The sequence below is a fragment of the Aspergillus ruber genome, assembly GCF_000600275.1.
Source record: "Aspergillus ruber CBS 135680 unplaced genomic scaffold scaffold00016, whole genome shotgun sequence".
NCBI classification, from domain to species: domain Eukaryota; kingdom Fungi; phylum Ascomycota; class Eurotiomycetes; order Eurotiales; family Aspergillaceae; genus Aspergillus; species Aspergillus ruber.
The window spans coordinates 328178-344689 of NW_024467312.1; the positions used below are offsets into that span (position 1 = coordinate 328178).

The 16512-nt window shown below is 49.7% G+C and overlaps 5 protein-coding genes across 5 annotated transcripts; 3 read left to right on the top strand and 2 right to left on the bottom strand.

The window, feature by feature from the left end:
• Positions 1-398: 398 nt before the first annotated feature.
• EURHEDRAFT_378329 (HECT-type E3 ubiquitin-protein ligase) lies at positions 399-4155 on the bottom strand (the record flags this gene model as incomplete). Its single annotated transcript, XM_040779061.1, has 3 exons — positions 399-1070; positions 1124-2129; positions 2189-4155. The coding sequence occupies 3 exons, from the start codon at positions 4153-4155 to the stop codon at positions 399-401; spliced, it is 3645 nt and encodes a 1214-aa protein (XP_040638136.1).
• Positions 4156-5015: 860 nt separating this feature from the next.
• EURHEDRAFT_457594 (mitochondrial 54S ribosomal protein mL41) lies at positions 5016-5482 on the bottom strand (the record flags this gene model as incomplete). The annotated part of the gene is made up of 2 exons (XM_040784441.1): positions 5016-5216; positions 5300-5482. 2 exons carry the CDS (start codon positions 5480-5482, stop codon positions 5016-5018), a joined length of 384 nt encoding a protein of 127 aa, XP_040638137.1.
• Positions 5483-5797: 315 nt separating this feature from the next.
• On the top strand, positions 5798-8760 carry EURHEDRAFT_457625 (UTP14 family protein; the record flags this gene model as incomplete). The annotated part of the gene is made up of 2 exons (XM_040784447.1): positions 5798-8512; positions 8578-8760. 2 exons carry the CDS (start codon positions 5798-5800, stop codon positions 8758-8760), a joined length of 2898 nt encoding a protein of 965 aa, XP_040638138.1.
• A 2083-nt stretch (positions 8761-10843) lies between these two features.
• On the top strand, positions 10844-13153 carry EURHEDRAFT_457592 (glucan endo-1,3-beta-D-glucosidase; the record flags this gene model as incomplete). Its single annotated transcript, XM_040784440.1, has 3 exons — positions 10844-10939; positions 10991-12768; positions 12820-13153. 3 exons carry the CDS (start codon positions 10844-10846, stop codon positions 13151-13153), a joined length of 2208 nt encoding a protein of 735 aa, XP_040638139.1.
• Positions 13154-13817: 664 nt separating this feature from the next.
• Positions 13818-15722, top strand: EURHEDRAFT_413259 (putative vacuolar Ca/H(+) exchanger). The gene is made up of 2 exons (XM_040782126.1): positions 13818-13836; positions 13980-15722. Exon 2 carries the CDS (start codon positions 14039-14041, stop codon positions 15347-15349), a length of 1311 nt encoding a protein of 436 aa, XP_040638140.1. The 5' UTR covers positions 13818-13836; positions 13980-14038; the 3' UTR covers positions 15350-15722.
• The last annotated feature ends 790 nt before the right edge of the window (positions 15723-16512 follow it).

The following is a 16512-nucleotide window of genomic DNA, read 5'->3' on the forward strand; positions in this document are numbered from 1 at the left end:
AAGAGGAGAGGTTAAGAGGGAGGAAAAAAAGCGAGAAAAAGAAGTTTTGGTGGAGAGAAAAAAAAGACACCGCTCGAAGCGGCAGTATTCCAGTGCCGCTTTACGGCCTTCTGGAAAACTGCCCGCCCTAGGCCAAATATGGAAGGTGTGCCCCGCTGCTTCAACGTCATTACTCAGCGTCAGAGTTTTACAGCCCTATGCAAACACCCTACAGGGGCACAATATAGTAGAAGAGAGCAGAATGAGAGCCATTAAGCTATATAAAATTTCAGTCTTCATACAATTCAATCATGCAACATGTATCAAATGCTGGTAACCTGTGCAACGCCACCTCTATGCAAGTAGCTCTCGAATTCTCTGGGTATTATAGCAAACAATCTCTAGGAAAGGGAAAATGATCAGCTCAAGTCAAATCCAGCTCCTGAGTTGACCGCGTATAGAAGCTTCTCCCGTAGCGTCTCCGCGTTCGAATAACGTGGCAGTTTCAACAAGTTCACGCAGGTGCTGGTGCTGGGAAGACGTTCCTGGTCCTCACTCGAGTCGCGGATGCTGAACCGGGGGTTAAGGTGACTGAAACCCAGAAGCGGTGCTCGCGGAGTAGAAGTCACGAACTTCAACACCTTCTGGCGTTCCTCATTCGTCATGTTGAACATCACCTCCCAGAACACCTTGATTGTTGGGTGCTCTTGCTGGTCGTCTCCAATGACGTACACTCCTCCGTACAACGTGTTGCGCCGCAAGTCTGCCACGTCAATATCACCCGACTCGCCGCTCACCAGAGTCTGTAGCTCGGCCTGGTTGAACATCGAGAGCCACGAGGGTTGAATAATCTGTCCAAGTCCTTGCAAAAAGGCGTTTGTCTGGAGGGCTGGTTGTGCCTGGAGACGGTACCGGGCAATGTACGAAATGTACACCAGTCGGTTTTGATTCGTAACAGCGATATCTGATCCATTTGATTTCAAGTCGCGAGTAATTGTGCGGCTGCCAGAATTCGGGAGGGAAACAGTGTCAGTGATGGTAAAGTTCAGCGCAAAGTCTTCAACGTCGCCAGGATAATTTTTCAATTGCAACTGTAGGACAAGCAGTTAGTTAGAGATCAATGTGGACGGAAATTGTGACCTACCAATCCTTGATAGAGACCTTGGTCAAGATCTCTCATATCGTTGAGGTTAGCTCGGTATGCTGACTCCTTCTGCGCCGAACCAGTTCCGCCCGTCAGAGCCCACTTGAGCAGGAAGAACGGTGCAAAGTGAACATCAACAAGAATGCCCTCGTAAAGACACTTTCCAACAACTCGCCCGAGGAACTCATATCGCCGCAGCAAGTCTCGCACCTGCTCGTTCCACTCTGCACTGCGCTCCAGATATCCTGACTGTCGAAGCAGCTCCCTCCGCTGCTCGACGGCCATGGGGTTGGGGTACAGGAGATGGTCATCGTTCTCTCCGAACAAGGGGGACTCTCGGTCTGATTTAAAGGCCTCGTGAGTAACGCTGGTCAAAAACTCCTTGGTCACACCACCTCCATCGATTCCCGCTTCCGGGTTGTTAAACTTGTCAATGAAAGTGATCTGAATAGGCTCTTTTAAGCCTTCTCCCAAGTCATAAAATTTTTCGTAGGCATCATCGAATATGCTCTCGCGCTTGATATCTGCGTGTTGTCGGGTCAGGACATCTTGGCCTAAATCGCGACCATCCATACGTCCCATCGAGGCCTGAGCAACAGACATCCGCCAAATATCAGGGTCAATGGCCCCGTGTCTCCGACGCATTTGATCCCGATGGATAAATTCCCGGAAAACCTGTACTCTCGTGGGAAAAGGAATGAAGAATGGCATGTTCCTAAGGATTTCAAGTCGAGGTGCCACTGATTCCAGTTGTTTTCTACGGGCGGCTTGATGTTGACGGCGTCTGAGAGCTTCGATACGTCGCGTCTGCTGAGCACGGCCAGTGCCGATTAAGCCAGATGGTTCATAGGTTTCGTTCATTAAGTCGCCTTGGTCCTCGTCGTCCTCGTCATCCTGAAGTTGATGACGGTTCTCTTCTTCTGCAACCACAGCGGGGATGAAACCTTCCATATCAAAGCGATTCGTCATCAGCCAATGGTCGTCGGGAAGGAATTTACGTCTCGAGCTAGAAAATCGTGGTCAGAATGATATTTGATGAAAAATGTCGTATCAGGTCGGACATACTCTCGTTCGTGGATCATTCTCAACAATCCCGTAACAAGACCCTTGAAATAGTCAAGCGGTATACCGGTGACCCCAGGAAGACCCTTTTCTTTGTTCTTGATCTCAATATCCTTGGTGCTGGTAATCTGATCGGATGGAGGTGTTAACGAGGTGAAATAACTCCGGATGTCCCCCGAATATTGCCTGGTATCGTCTTCGTTTAGATCCGCTGAGTTCCAGTACAACGTGAATGCTAGGTTTTTCAGAAAAATGGTCATGTCCTTGATTTCTCCCAATGGCAGAGCACTTTCCTTGGTCCAGGATACTTTCGTATTCGAAGAGGCCGTGAACGAAGATTCACTGGAGAAAAACTCGTCATCATCCATGACTTTCAGAACAAACGTATAGAGCTCGAGAAAAAGTAGGATAATCGTCCATTCTTCGTCCCTTTCGCTCTGAGGGATTGTTGAATATTTCGAATCCGCTTCACTGGTAGGTTTCAACAAGGGGAGCACCTTGGTAGAATCTTGACAAATCGCTGCAAATATCCTGCTCGACCGCGATGCATGCCAGAAATACTTGATTGCTGGAATTCTTGATCCCGACTCGCCTGAAGTAGCAGAACCCAAGTAGAGCCACATCCGGATGTCGTCGCCACGTCGAGGGAAAACTCTCAGAAGCGTCAAAGCATAAGTGGCAAGAGTCTTGGCTTCGCGAGAAGCGACCGAGTCAGCGTTGGCCAATTCTCCTTGCGTTGAGTGAAGCTGAGACAGAAGTCCGGTAATGTTACTCTGATTGATAAGGCTGAACAGCTGTTCTTTGACAAGTGGGGGCAGTGGTTCTTTCGCCATAATCTCATCAAGATCACCCACCTCCTCCAATTCCAGCCGTTGTGAGACATGCACTGCTGTTGAGTTCAACAATTCCGACACGACCTTCACAAAGCCAGGTTCCGGTGCCTGGTGTCCTGCCTGGCTTCCCAACGCGTATCGATGGAAGTAAATGAAGTATGCAAGTAACCAGAGTCGAGCCTCAACATCCCCATCATTTGATGGACGACTCTTAAGCTGAGTATCCAAAGGTCCCAGAGCCAACGCGAGCAGTTTGTAGTTGATGTTGTTCGCCAAGCCATCAAGTGTCCCTAAATACGAAGGCAGGTCTGAAATAACAAGATAGTTTCTGGCGAACCACTCGTATGCAGTAAGTGTCTCGGATGTAATCGGCCGAAGGAGGGCAAGGATGCTTTGGACAAGGTGGTCGGGGGATAAGCTCGATCGACGGAGAGGCTCGATATTTGTCGTCAACAGTGACATGACAGAATAGTACTCTTGGGCAAGCAGTGCCATGATCTTGGGTATTAAGTTCGTAAGGAAAGCCAAGAGTTGCAACAAATGACTCGAAGCAAACGCCGGTACTCTCGACGACGGGGCCGAGCGCAGCACCCGGAGAGTCAGCTTTGCCAAACGTGTGAGCGGGGTGGTCCATTCTCCCTCCGTTGCAATGGTCAGAATCTCGTTCAAAGTTTTCTGAAATGCATTGGCAAAGTACACCAATCGCACGACATCACCGTTATTCCAGGGTTCCAGAAACTGGACCAAGAGTCTCAGCTGCGATAGACATCCAGCCGCCGATGCGTACGGGACCGACGCCTCAACATCCAACCCCGTCTGTCCTGTCACATCGTCAAATGGCAACAAAGTCCCTGCCCTCTTTTGTTCAACGGTATCCCATTCTGTCCTCCACGTGCCATGTGTATTCTTCCTGCTCTGATAGCCCCGCCATGCCCGCTGTACGAGTCGACTGGCCCCTAACCGATCCCTTTCCTGTTGTCTCGCTAAACGTTCCTGCTGGGCGATCGCGAGGGTGTTCTGTGGGCCGGAGCCATGGCCAGTTCGTCCCGACGGGAAGGCAGCGAATGGATTTGGGTTGCGGGCACCGAGGTTGACCTGCCGTGGACGACGAGCGTTGCCTGTAAATGATTGAAACATATTCTGTCTCCAGTCAGAGCTCGGACTTCAATATGCAGAAAACCACTAGAGATCGAGAGTAGCAGAAAATACAATCTGCATCTCCATGCCAAGAGTAACGCGACAACGAAGAGGGAAAATTGTAGTTGAAGTGGGCAGACTTGATGGTGGAAGAGCTGGCGACCTTCGGACTATGACATACGCATGATCAGCGAAAGCTATGCGCACGCATTCTATCGCCCAATTGGAGATTATTGCCACGGAAAACGCCAATAATATTTTTAGTACCACGCACTGGATGTTATGGAAAGTTCTATCAGGGGAAATATACAACTGGAGTGCAACCATAGAAAAAGGGTTATGCATTCACTATCGGGAAAGAATGATAAATAGATGATAACTCGGACTGAGGTCTTTCTATCATAAGTATATGTCGTCTAAATTTACAAATCACGGCTGGAGTTGGCCCCGACTGTGCCATAAGTTGGTACTGCATAGTCCGCAGGATCAACCATAGGTACACGAATTGGGCCAGTGTCCCTCCTAATATGATATCCGGACAGCCGTGTTCCACGTGTAATGCCAGGGATGGGCCCAACAACAGAATTAGCGTGCCGTTCATAGTGCCGCGTCCCCAGACATGCTGTACATATAGCGCATGGAAGATGAGATGTGATCGGCCAGCGAGCAAACAAACGGTAAGGTAAACCATGTAATCTTGTGGGGTTGAAAAAAACATGGAGAATTCAAAATGGATAATAATGTGGACAATGAAGTCTGTAGCCACGGTCAGAATGATATCTAAAGTAATCCCCGGGCAACATACGAACCTTTTAGTCTTGTTCAGCATTATAGTATTCTTTTCATAACAAGCCCGTCTATTAAGCGGACTTGGCCTCTGGTTCCACACGATCAAGACGCTCCATCTCAAGAACCTCTTGTCCATTATCCGATGTCCATAGCTCGAGGTAGTCTTTTCCTTCAAACGCCTTCTCTCGTGTAACAAATTTGCCATCCTTCTCGACCTCGTCCGTGTATCTACTCTTTGTCGGAGCCATAGCCTTGGTCACGAACGGAGTAAGCTAGTTCTATCTGTTAGCATACACTTCCATCCCACCGGGTTTCGCATTGTGCGCTGCCAAATAGCAGGGAAAAAGCGGCATACCTTGAACTGGTCAAGGTCTTCTGGTACAACGTATGTCCGGACTTTCTTCCAATCGATCACATAGGAGCCGTTCTTTGCGAAATAACCCATCGAGCCGCTCCGGGTTCCCTTGTAGTAGCCGCCGTTGACCTGCTTCGTTGTTAGGCGCAATCGCGCCATCATCGGTTGCGAAGGCTTGAACATTTTGACCGTGGCTATAATCCAGCAGACTCTTGCTGAAGAAACAATGGACTCCGTGATTGGCGAACGAGGGGTGGTGTCGGAGGTGACAGAAAGACCGTCTTTTTCCAGAGTCGGACTGCGCTAGTGAGCTTCGGCGCGCCGAGAACTTTTTTTTCCGCTGCCCGCGAAAAAGAAAAAGAAAAAAAAAAAAAATCAATTCTGCACCTCTTTTACATTTCTATGTCATTGCAAACACGGACCTAAAGATTTTGTTTTCATTCTTATTCCAGTGCAGTATTGAAGTACGCACCTGGTTAATTCAGAAGAAACGCAACCATGCCTCGCAAGCAGGCCCAGTTGCGCGGTCCCAAAGACCGAGAATTGCAAAACAGGTCGCAGAACAAGAATACGAAGAGAAATACCGGAAAGGGCTTGGATGCGCTCTCCATCGCTGAGGCTGAATACCCCATTAACCCCCGCATCCGACGAAGCCGTCTAGGCGTAGGTGACGACGATGATTTCTCCAAGCGCAAGCGAGACGATACAGACGGACCGGACAACAAGCGCCGCAGAACGGGCGAAGACGACTCGGGCGATAATGATGGTAGCGATGGCGATGGTCGCGAGTGGAAGATAGGCGAGGTCGACAGTGATGATGACGAGGAGCTGGATAGTGACGAGGCTATGGGTTCAAGTGATGAAGAACTTTTCGAGGGGTTTGCATTCCGCGGAAGCTCTACCACAAATTCGAAGCCGAAGCCAAAACAGAATAAAGAGAAAAAGACTCGCCAAATCAATCTCGACGAGTCGGATGAAGACATGAACAAGAACGAAGAGGATGACGACGAGGATGATGATTTGGGAGAAGATGCGGTCGATCTTCTAACTGCTTGGGATATGAATACAGCAGCAGAGGAGGAAGATGCCAAGAAGGCCGCCGCAAAGGCTAAGAAGGCCGCGACTGACGACTACGACGAGGAGTCTAGCTCACAAGACGAAGAAGACAGTGACGACGAGTCCAGCGAAGACGACGATGACGCCCTCTCAGCATCGGACGACGATGCAGATGCTGGAAATGAGCACGGTCTTTCGAGATTACAAAACTTTGTCAATTCAATGGAGACGGATACTACCAGCAAGCCAACAAAAAAGAAAGGATTTGCGCAGGAACAGAGCAAACCTACAGAATACGGTTTGACATCTTCGAAGAAATTGACTGTGGCCGACCTTCTACCCTCGATTTCGGATTCTCGCTTGAAAAGCTCATTAAAGCATGTCGATGCCACTGCCGATCATAAACAGTCGTCTGGCATCCCTGGCAAATTGGATGCGCCCGCTCCTAAACGCCAGCAAGACCGAATGGACCGGGAAGCCGCCTACGAGAAGAGCAAAGAGACTATGGACCGCTGGCTTGAAACCGTCAAGGCCAACCGCAGAGCCGAACACCTCGTTTTCCCTCTCCCAAATCCTGATGCGCAATTGGTACACAAACTGGACGCTCCTAAGCCACAAAACGACCTTGAGTCCACCATTCAGAACATCCTGGTCGAGAGTGGTCTTGCAACTACGCAAGGAAAGTCAAACGAGGATGAAGTCAGGGAATTCGAGGAGTTGGAGGGACGGAAGTTGCCCATCGAAGAGATCCGGGAGCGCAGGGCGGAGCTTCGCAAGCGCCGCGAACTTATGTTCCGGGAAGAGGTACGCGCCAAACGGATCAAGAAGATCAAGAGTAAATCCTACCGCCGTGTTCATCGGAAGGAACGGGAAAGGCTGGAGCAGCAAGAAAGACAGGCCCTTACTGACGCTGGTATCGACTTGGACGAGGAAGAGAAGGAGAAGATGGAGCGGCAACGAGCGGAGGCTCGCATGAGCTCGAAACATAAAGATAGCAAGTGGGCGAAAAGTCTCAGACAAACTGGCCGTACAGCTTGGGATGAGGAAGCCCGTCTGGGTGCTGCTGGTCAGGCGTTGAAGGAGGAAGAACTACGGAAGAGAATCGAAGGCAAGCGTGTGTCTAATGGTGATGATGATTACCTTGAGCCATCCAGCTCGGAATCTGAAGACGAGGATCCTTGGGCAGAGAATGGCTCCGATGTCGAAAAGGACAAGATCCGCAAGAAGATTTTTGCGCTTGGAGATGGCGATGCAGGGGAAGAATACAAGGGACCACATGCGAAGCTTCTCTCTATGAAATTCATGCAGAATGCGGAAGCTGCACGGAAAGAACAGAATGATGCAGAGCTCCGGAAACTAAACCGGGACCTTCAAGGCGGTGAAGAATCACAGTCTGAGGCGGAGTCAGAAGTTGGTCGACGAAGGTTCGGCCAGAACAAAGCTGAGAAGCCAGAGCAAAAACCGAAGCCATTCCGCAAGAATGAGTTTGAAGAGGCACCGGATTCGGACGATGAAGATGCCATTGAGCCTAAGGCAACTGAGACGACTCAGGCGACCAGCAAGCCCAAGCCGTCCGCACGCCCAGCCAAGAAGGATGCACCTGCACGTATCTCAGGCAATATCTCGAAGCAGCAAGAGACAATTGACGAAGTGGAGGAGAATCCGTGGCTGGTGCAGACGAATCGTGCCAACCGGAAAGCCAATGTCAACGACTCGAACCAGTCTGTTGATATCTCGATTAATGACGCATTCGTCTCCCCACCCGCCCCCACCCCCAAGTCCTCTAACATCAGCAAGGGTCAGAAGTCCAAGGCACCGGCTGTTAAGAAGCCGCAAATAGCCGAAGAGGCTGGCAGTGATGACGAGGGCCAGGTGCCGGTTCTCCTGAAGAACCATGATCTCGTGAAGAGAGCATTTGCCGGAGACGAGGTGGTACAGGAGTTTGAGCAAGAGAAGCTGGACACCATTGAAGACGAAGGTGATAAGGTGGTCGACAACACACTTCCCGGATGGGGCAGCTGGGCCGGCGAAGGCGTCAGTAAGAAGCAGCAAAAACGGCAAAGGCGTCATCTTACCACCGTTGAGGGCGTGAAACCCGAGCAGCGCAAGGACGCCAAGCTCTCGAAGGTTATCATTAATGAGAAGCGCCAGAAGAAGGTAAGCCAAGCTCAATGGATCTACGTAATATCCATGTGAAATCACAAGCTAACAGTTTGCTATAGAACAACAAGTATATGGCTTCTCAACTCCCTCACCAGTTCGAGACCAAGCAGCAGTACGAACGGTCCCTGCGTCTCCCCATCGGTCCCGAATGGACAACCAAGGAGACTGTCCAGAACATCACCAAGCCCCGCGTCATGATCAAGCAAGGTGTCATCAAGCCCATGGACAAACCAATGGTCTAATCTCGAATTGGTCATGCTTGACGGGGGTCGGCATATCCCCAATCTTCGACGTCAATTGTTTCTTTTTGCATGATTATAGATACGAATGGGCTTTTTATTTTTTCAATCTCGTGTACATTGGCATTATGATGACGCGTCATCGTCTCTTTCTGGGATTTTCTCTGGGTGGTGTGGTCTGTATACATAGGCAATTCTCGGCACATCAAGTCATAAAAGTTTTGAGACTCCAGTAGTACCCCGGATTCTTACTCCGACGGTTTGACGTGTAATCAATCAAAACCCCTCCATTTCTAGATGATTTAGTCTTGTGAGCCGAGTTTACCATGTCTCGAGACGTAATGTGCCCCGAATAGTCTTCTTTCTCTCCCGGGGACTTTCAACGGTTGCACAAGAGGGAAGGACAGAAACGCAGATCCAACGTCTCGGATCCAGTAAGGTTGAGCCGCCCCGGATTCTTTTATGCTCTTCGTCATCCCAAGCGAGGCAAAAGATGGCTAATGCAAGGCACATGGCTGTCAGACTACACGTGCTACCAGATCATCGGGCATTCCGACGCGCGCCTGTGGAATGCCATCACGCCGGCAACAACCTAGCCACGACAATTGCTAGCGGTAGGGACAACCAAGAAACAGAGACAAGATACACTTTGGTTTTGACCAATATCGGGCAATATGACACAGCAAGTAAGAAATAAATTGTGATTCTCGGGGTAGACGATCACGTGGGGCGTTTAGTCACCTTTCCTCATTAGGCAACACACAATCCTGACATCCCCTCCAACATCATCCCTCTTTTCCCTTCGCTCACTATATTTTCCACTAGAGAATTGTGGTCAGAGGATCAAGTCAGCCTCGAATAATTCTCGTCTCGCGTTGGACATTGACGTCGAAAGCCCTATTCATAAACGGTTGACTCCGCTATCATAGTAAGGAACTCCTACACCTACACTTACTAGTACCACAACAAGGGTTGAGTAAGCATTCCTTAACCCTGCATTGTTGCCCTGGTCCCCTTTTTCATGCAAATAAAAAATGCCTCTGCTTTGGGACCTGCAGTGCTGACATTTGATTCAGGCCGGCATCTGCTGTGTACCTGCCGAAACCCTTCCTGTCACCTGGTATTCGAACCGCGTCGGTGACCCCGGCCCACTAGTCGAGAATCCCTGAACGAGTACCGGACTAGAATGCTTATATTTGATTGACAGCCATCAGTGAGTCCTCACTTTTCTTTCTGGCATCTTTGGCTTTGTTCTGGGCCTCGAAGGACTTTGCTTTTGTCATTTTTTCAACCCGTCACTTTGGGACCCTGCCTGGGAATTTTCAATTGAGGCTTCATGTTCTTGATTTTGGTCTTTCTTCCCTCTTAGCTGTGCTTGTTGGCTTGTTCATTCGGGCTTGCCGAGACATTTTTGCTTTCCTCTGTCTTTTGCTCCTGTTATCTTAACTGGTCTTATATTGGACCAACTTCCTCGACATTGGAGAATTTGTTATTTGCTTTGATTATTCCCAAAACCCCCCTTGGACATGGCTTTAAGAATGAAGGGGAAGGCCAATTGGAGTTATACGGCCATGCTAATATGGCTTCTGGCACCAGATACAGCTCTGTCCTATCCGAAACCAACGGAATCAAACACGGAACCGACGAGTACCACCTCTTTCAAAACCCAGTATCCTCCAGGCAACGAGAGGCTGCTCATCCCAGAGACGACAGGAGTAAGTCATTTGGATGTTGTCGATGAAGCCAGAACTAACTCAATACACAGTTCTACCCAACGAGTCTTGAGCGCGACGTTCGTGGAAGTTCACCAGAAAGAACACCGTATTTGGGGCTTGACGGTCTAATTGATTGGTTCCTGTCTGACGGTGGTTTCAAGGAAACAGAACCTACCACCACAGGCCTACCTGCTGAACCGACACCAACTAGACCGGCACCAGCGACCTCGGACCCTGCGCCTACCGAAATCACAGAGCCAGAACCAACCACAGAAGAACACGAATTCTCATCGCACTCGTCAACTCCAAAGTGGGGGAGGCCTGGACATTGGAAGGGAGATTCCACGGCCACTGGATTTCCACGCCCATCAATGGAAGGGCAAGATGTTTTCCTGCCAGTCGCAACTGGCGGTATCCCAGGCAGCATCAGAGCTAGGGATGACCATCCAGTACCGAGGACGAATATTGTAAGAGCCTTCCTTCAGAATCCGATGTTCTACATCACTCATACCAATTAGGGCAACACTACGGACCCGATAGAGACGAACAAGTTCTACAGCGGACTGTTCTTAGGAACTCAAACGAATGGCACGTTTACTCACCCTTATAATATCGCGTGGGCCAAGGGCAACGGAAACGCTGGCAGCTACGGCATGTCGATCTCGCACACCGAAAAGAATGTGATCGCAGAAGGACCGCCCAACGATAAGATCCCAGGCCACCCGGTGTCTTTCTATGTGAACCCTGTTGGAATCCAGTCTATGGTCCTTTCAGCAGCAGAATTGAGAGACGGCACGGTTCTGACGGCAGAAGACCCAAGGCCGTTTTCGGCCAACGCTGTCCTGCGCCCACAGCCTGGATCACAACAGAACATCACTTTTCCTCTTGTCCAAGGCATGGGATTTTTGACCGGAATCTACACTGATTTGCAACCATTGGTCCAGACTGGTGTTCTGTACCAGAAGGTTGTGTCCGCGGGCAGCCCCAAGCCGGGTATCTTCAAATACCAAGCATACCTGGAAGACGGAAACATGTGGTTGATCTATGCAATTCCCAATGACGGAAAAGATCCCAACTTCAAGCTCGACTCTCATACCGACCTGCGAGGCCCCCAGGGGTGGTCTGGAACGATTCAAATTGCGAAGAACTCACAAGGTTCAAGCAGTGAAAAGCTCTATGACAACTCAGCCAGTGTCTTTGCAGTCCACGGTGTGCTATCAGGTGCTGTGTCCCAGGATACAGGAGTATACAATCTCGGATGGGCAAAGGCCGGTAAATATGCTAATGATACACCCCTAATCATGTTCGCGCTGCCCCATCACGTTGAATCGTTCGATGATACCACTAAGGGCCGAGTGACCAGCATTCAACTGCGGACCACGACCAAGGGCAACGCTACGGCCATTATTGGCGAACAATGGACATTGCTCGAGCCAGGACTGCCGATCAGCATGGACTTTGCCCCGTGGGTTCAGGATGGAAACAATCTCCCACCATCAGCCAAGAGGGTTCTCCTTGACATCGCGCCTAAGGATCTTGGGGAGGACATTGACAAGCAGTCGGATCTCAATAGCATGTACTTCAGCGGCAAGGCACTCAGCAAGTTTGCCACGATAATTTACGCTGTGAGCGAATTGGGCGGAAACCCGGGACTTGCAGCTGATGCCCTCGATAAGCTGAAGAAGAGCTTCTCCCGGTTCATCAACAACCATCAACAATTCCCCTTGGTCTACGACAACGTGTGGAAGGGCGTCGTGTCATCAGCCAGTTATGGTGGTGATGAGGGGGCAGACTTTGGGAACACCCTGTACAATGACCACCATTTCCACTACGGATACTTCATCCACGCTGCTGCCATTATCGGAACGCTGGACCCCGAGTGGCTGAAGACTAGCAAGGACTGGATCAACACGTTGGTGCGGGACGCAAGCAATCCGGTGGCTAATGACCCTCACTTTCCGTTTTCGCGAGCGTTTGACTGGTACCACGGCCACTCGTGGGCCAAGGGACTGTTCGAGTCGTTTGACGGCAAGGACCAGGAGTCGACATCGGAAGACACGATGTTTGCTTATGCGCTCAAAATGTGGGGTAAAACGATTGGGGATAAGAGTATGGAGGCGCGCGGGAATCTAATGCTGGGTGTGCTTCGCCGGAGTCTGCACAACTATTTCCTTTTGGAGCAGGAGAATATCAACCACCCACCGGAGTTTGTGCCGAACAAGGTGACGGGCATTCTGTTTGAGAATAAGGTGGACCACACGACTTACTTTGGAGCCAACTTGGAATACATTCATGGGTATGATAGCCTTACTTGCTGATTCAGGTATGTGAATGCTGACTGGCGCAGAATTCATATGCTTCCCCTCCTCCCAGCGTCGTCGTACGTACGCAACCGCAAGTTCGTGACAGAGGAGTGGAACGCATTGTTTGCATCAAACGCCAGCACTCCGGCAGACAAAGTCGAAGGCGGTTGGCAGGGTGTGTTGTATGCGAACCTGGCATTGATCGACCCGGTTACCTCGTGGGAATTCTTTTCTCGCGATGGATTTGATTACGGGGCGATTGACGGAGGCGCCAGTCGGACGTGGTACCTGGCATTTGCGGCTGGTGAGTGTTTGCCATCTGAGCGCTTATTCTTGTGGATTATGGCTGACTATGATAGGTATGGGGGGATGTCGTAAGTAAACAGGGATGGTGAGCTGAGCGATACGGTATGATGGCGTGGCTGGGAATATCAATGTTGGAATTGGGTGGCTTGATGTCTTACGTTATGATAGCTTGGATTTGATGTTTAAATTTTGTGTAGGCTTAGATGATCTTGCAGACATGCATATGTGCCCCAACAGTTTATCCATTGGCGTGCATTGTTGGTGCATGGGCCAGCATTTCCGTGACATGTGGCTGGCTAGGTGTGGCCAGTGAGCGTGGCAGTGCAGGTCGAGATTCAATCTGTTACATACAGGGATAATTACTTGTCAGGAGTTGGGCATTGCGGCGTGAAGTGAGGCACTGACTGTATTAGTGAAAATAAATAATGCTCTTTGCATCGTCGGCACATATAAATGGCGGTGGTACTGAATGCTTTGGACATTATTCTCCTATTCTTTTTGATCAAATAGATCGCCCCACTGATATTCAATTCCCACTGATCCGGAATCAAAACGAGGCTGTGCAAGTTCAGAGCGCCACGGTACGACATCATAGACCTATCAAGTCCAGTTCCGGAGCCAATTGACTATAACCTCTTTCTCTTTTTTCTCTTTTTCTTTCTTTCCAAACGATCGTTGTTATATCATTCACCCTTAATTGCTTGGGTCAGTCTTGGCTATTTTGATTGCTATCGTCCATCCCTGGTCTCCAATGGGTAAGTAACTTTCTTTTAATTCCCTGTACTCCCACTTTCTTTTACTCTTTCTCTTTTCCTCCCTTTAACGCCCATCCATTCCTTTCCTATCCGGGTGCCTACCCATTATAACCCTCAATTGAACTAATTGACTCCAATTCCAGCGTCAACACCACTCCGTTCAATCTTCCGCAGACACTCCTGGGGTTCCAAGAAATCCACCATGCCCTTCTTTGGCAACTCCGACGGCTCCGACGAACACACCTCCCTTCTTGGTAATGGCAATGGGAATGGAAATATCAACGGACACGGCCGCGGATACAAAGTCGCCAGTCACCTCTCCCACTGGCCCTCTCGAGTCCTGCATCTCACATGGGTAACCCTCGTGCGCGATTATGTCAACCTGCTCCTCGTCTTCGTGCCGCTGGGTATTATCGCAGGTGTGTTGAAGTGGGATGCCACGGCTGTGTTTACGCTGAACTTCTTCGCGATTATCCCCCTGGCGTCCCTGTTGAGTTTTGCGACGGAGGAATTGGCCGCGACGATGGGGCAAGCGTTGGGTGGTTTGATGAATGCGACGTTTGGAAATGCTGTTGAGCTTATTGTCAGCATTATCGCTTTGAAGCGCGGTCAGACGCGGGTTGTTCAGGCTAGTATGCTGGGCAGTATCTTGTCGAACATTCTGCTAGTTTTGGGTTGTTGTTTTTTTGCTGGTGGCCTGCGGTATCATGAACAGACCTTTAACAGCACCGTGGCTTCGACCATGTCGTCGTTGATGACTGTCGCCTCTGCGTCGCTTATTATCCCGGCTACTCTCTATTCGTCGTTGTCGAACCATTCCGAACGTGCGGAGAATATCTTGGTCGTCTCTCACGGAACCGCTGTTATCCTTTTGATCCTCTACGTCATGTACCTCTACTTTCAGCTGCGCTCGCATTCCTACCTCTTTGAGGAAGTCAACGAAGAAGTCACCGCCGACATGGAGGGCCAAGAAGATGGAGAGAATGAGGAGCGTGAGCCTCAGGAAGAACGTGTCCTGAGCCCTTTGGCCGCCACTGTTGCGTTGGTGGTCGTCACCATCCTGGTCGCGCTCTGCGCCGATTACTTGGTCGACAGCATCGACGACATCGTCGAAAAGACCGGCATGACCCCAACTTTCATCGGTCTGATCCTCATCCCCATTGTTGGCAATGCCGCAGAACACGTCACGGCCGTCGTCGTCGCCTGGAAGGACAAGATGGACCTGGCTATTGGTGTCGCCATCGGAAGCAGCTTGCAGATCGCACTCTTCGTCACTCCCTTCCTGGTCATTGTTGGCTGGATCATCGGCGTGCCTTTGACGCTGCACTTTCAGACTTTCGAGACTGTTGCTTTCTTCATCTCTGGCTTGGTCGTCACCTTCTTGATCCAGGACGGCAAGTCGAACTATCTCGAGGGTGGACTGTGCTTGGGAATGTATGTCATTCTTGCACTTGCATTCTACGTCTACCCGGACACTGATGCGGTTGGGGATGCTCTTGTGAATGCATCATAAACTTTTAGTCTCTTATGACCGTATATACCAACCTTCAATTTTCTCCTTTTTATGATTTTAGTTTCTTGACTGTTTAGGGAGGATGAAGTCCTTTGATGTCTGTTCGTTCGGGCTTGGTTTTCTTTTGTCGCGAGTCGACTCGCTATAGCGCTTTGGTCGCTAGCGATTCCTTTCTTTAAGAATGTGTTAGTATGTAAATGTTGGATTCATATGCATTGGTTTTGGAGGATTTCTGGTTTTCGTTCGGGTATAGGGTAGGACAAGTAGCCTCATCAAAATACATTCTCTTAACTTGCGTCACTATATGGTCCTATAGCGCAGAGCAACAGTGCAGACACCTTTTTTGAGTCACATATACACATCAACTCCGGCACGAGAGGCAGCTGTAAGTGTACAATGCAGGTGCGTACAGAAAGCTAAACACTCAACAACCTACGAAGAATATTCCAATAACAGAAATGAATATCATTAGTTCAAAGTCGGGCAACAGAATTACCATCCTAGAAACAAAGAAAGAAAACACTTTCCACAATGCAAAAAAAAAACGAGACCGAAATCCCCTCCTGAGTCCACAAGCACAATATCCGAGTCGCCAACATCCACGAATCTGAAAAGGTAAATATCAGACCAAGGCTCAAGCACCACTGCATCCCGCCCATGGCCCGCAAGTCCCGTAATCCGTGACTTAAACCCCATCGATCCCGCCAGATCCGCACCAAACCCCTACATCGAGAAATACTACTTCTTCTACGGCACGCTCATGATCCAGCCATGCTCACCCACGTCCTGTATCTTGACTACAAACCCAACCGCTGCCCTGCGTACATCCTTGACTATGGGATGAAAATATAGGGACCGTCTCCGGCTGTTTTACACGAGGTCGCGAGTGGGCAGAGGATCGACATTGTGGCGTATAAAGTCAAGTCTGAAGAAGAGGAGGAAAAGCTGGCTGCTTATGAATGGGGATGTATAGGTAAAAGGAGTTATGGTTCATTTCAAGGTTGGGATTGGGAGTTCTGATAGAGGTTGCTTGGTGGTTGTGATGGTTGCGATGTGCCCTAAGGATCTCGGGTACTTTAGTTTTATTTTGTCTTGTTTTGTTTTGTTTTGTTTTTTTTTTTTTTTTTTTTTTACCGTCGCTGCATAGATTATTTTTCGCCGGA

What these genes read in the sequence shown, in the direction of transcription:
- EURHEDRAFT_413259 (XM_040782126.1), top strand. Translation starts at nt 14,039, where the DNA reads ATGCCCTTCTTTGGCAACTCCGACGGCTCCGACGAACACACCTCCCTT.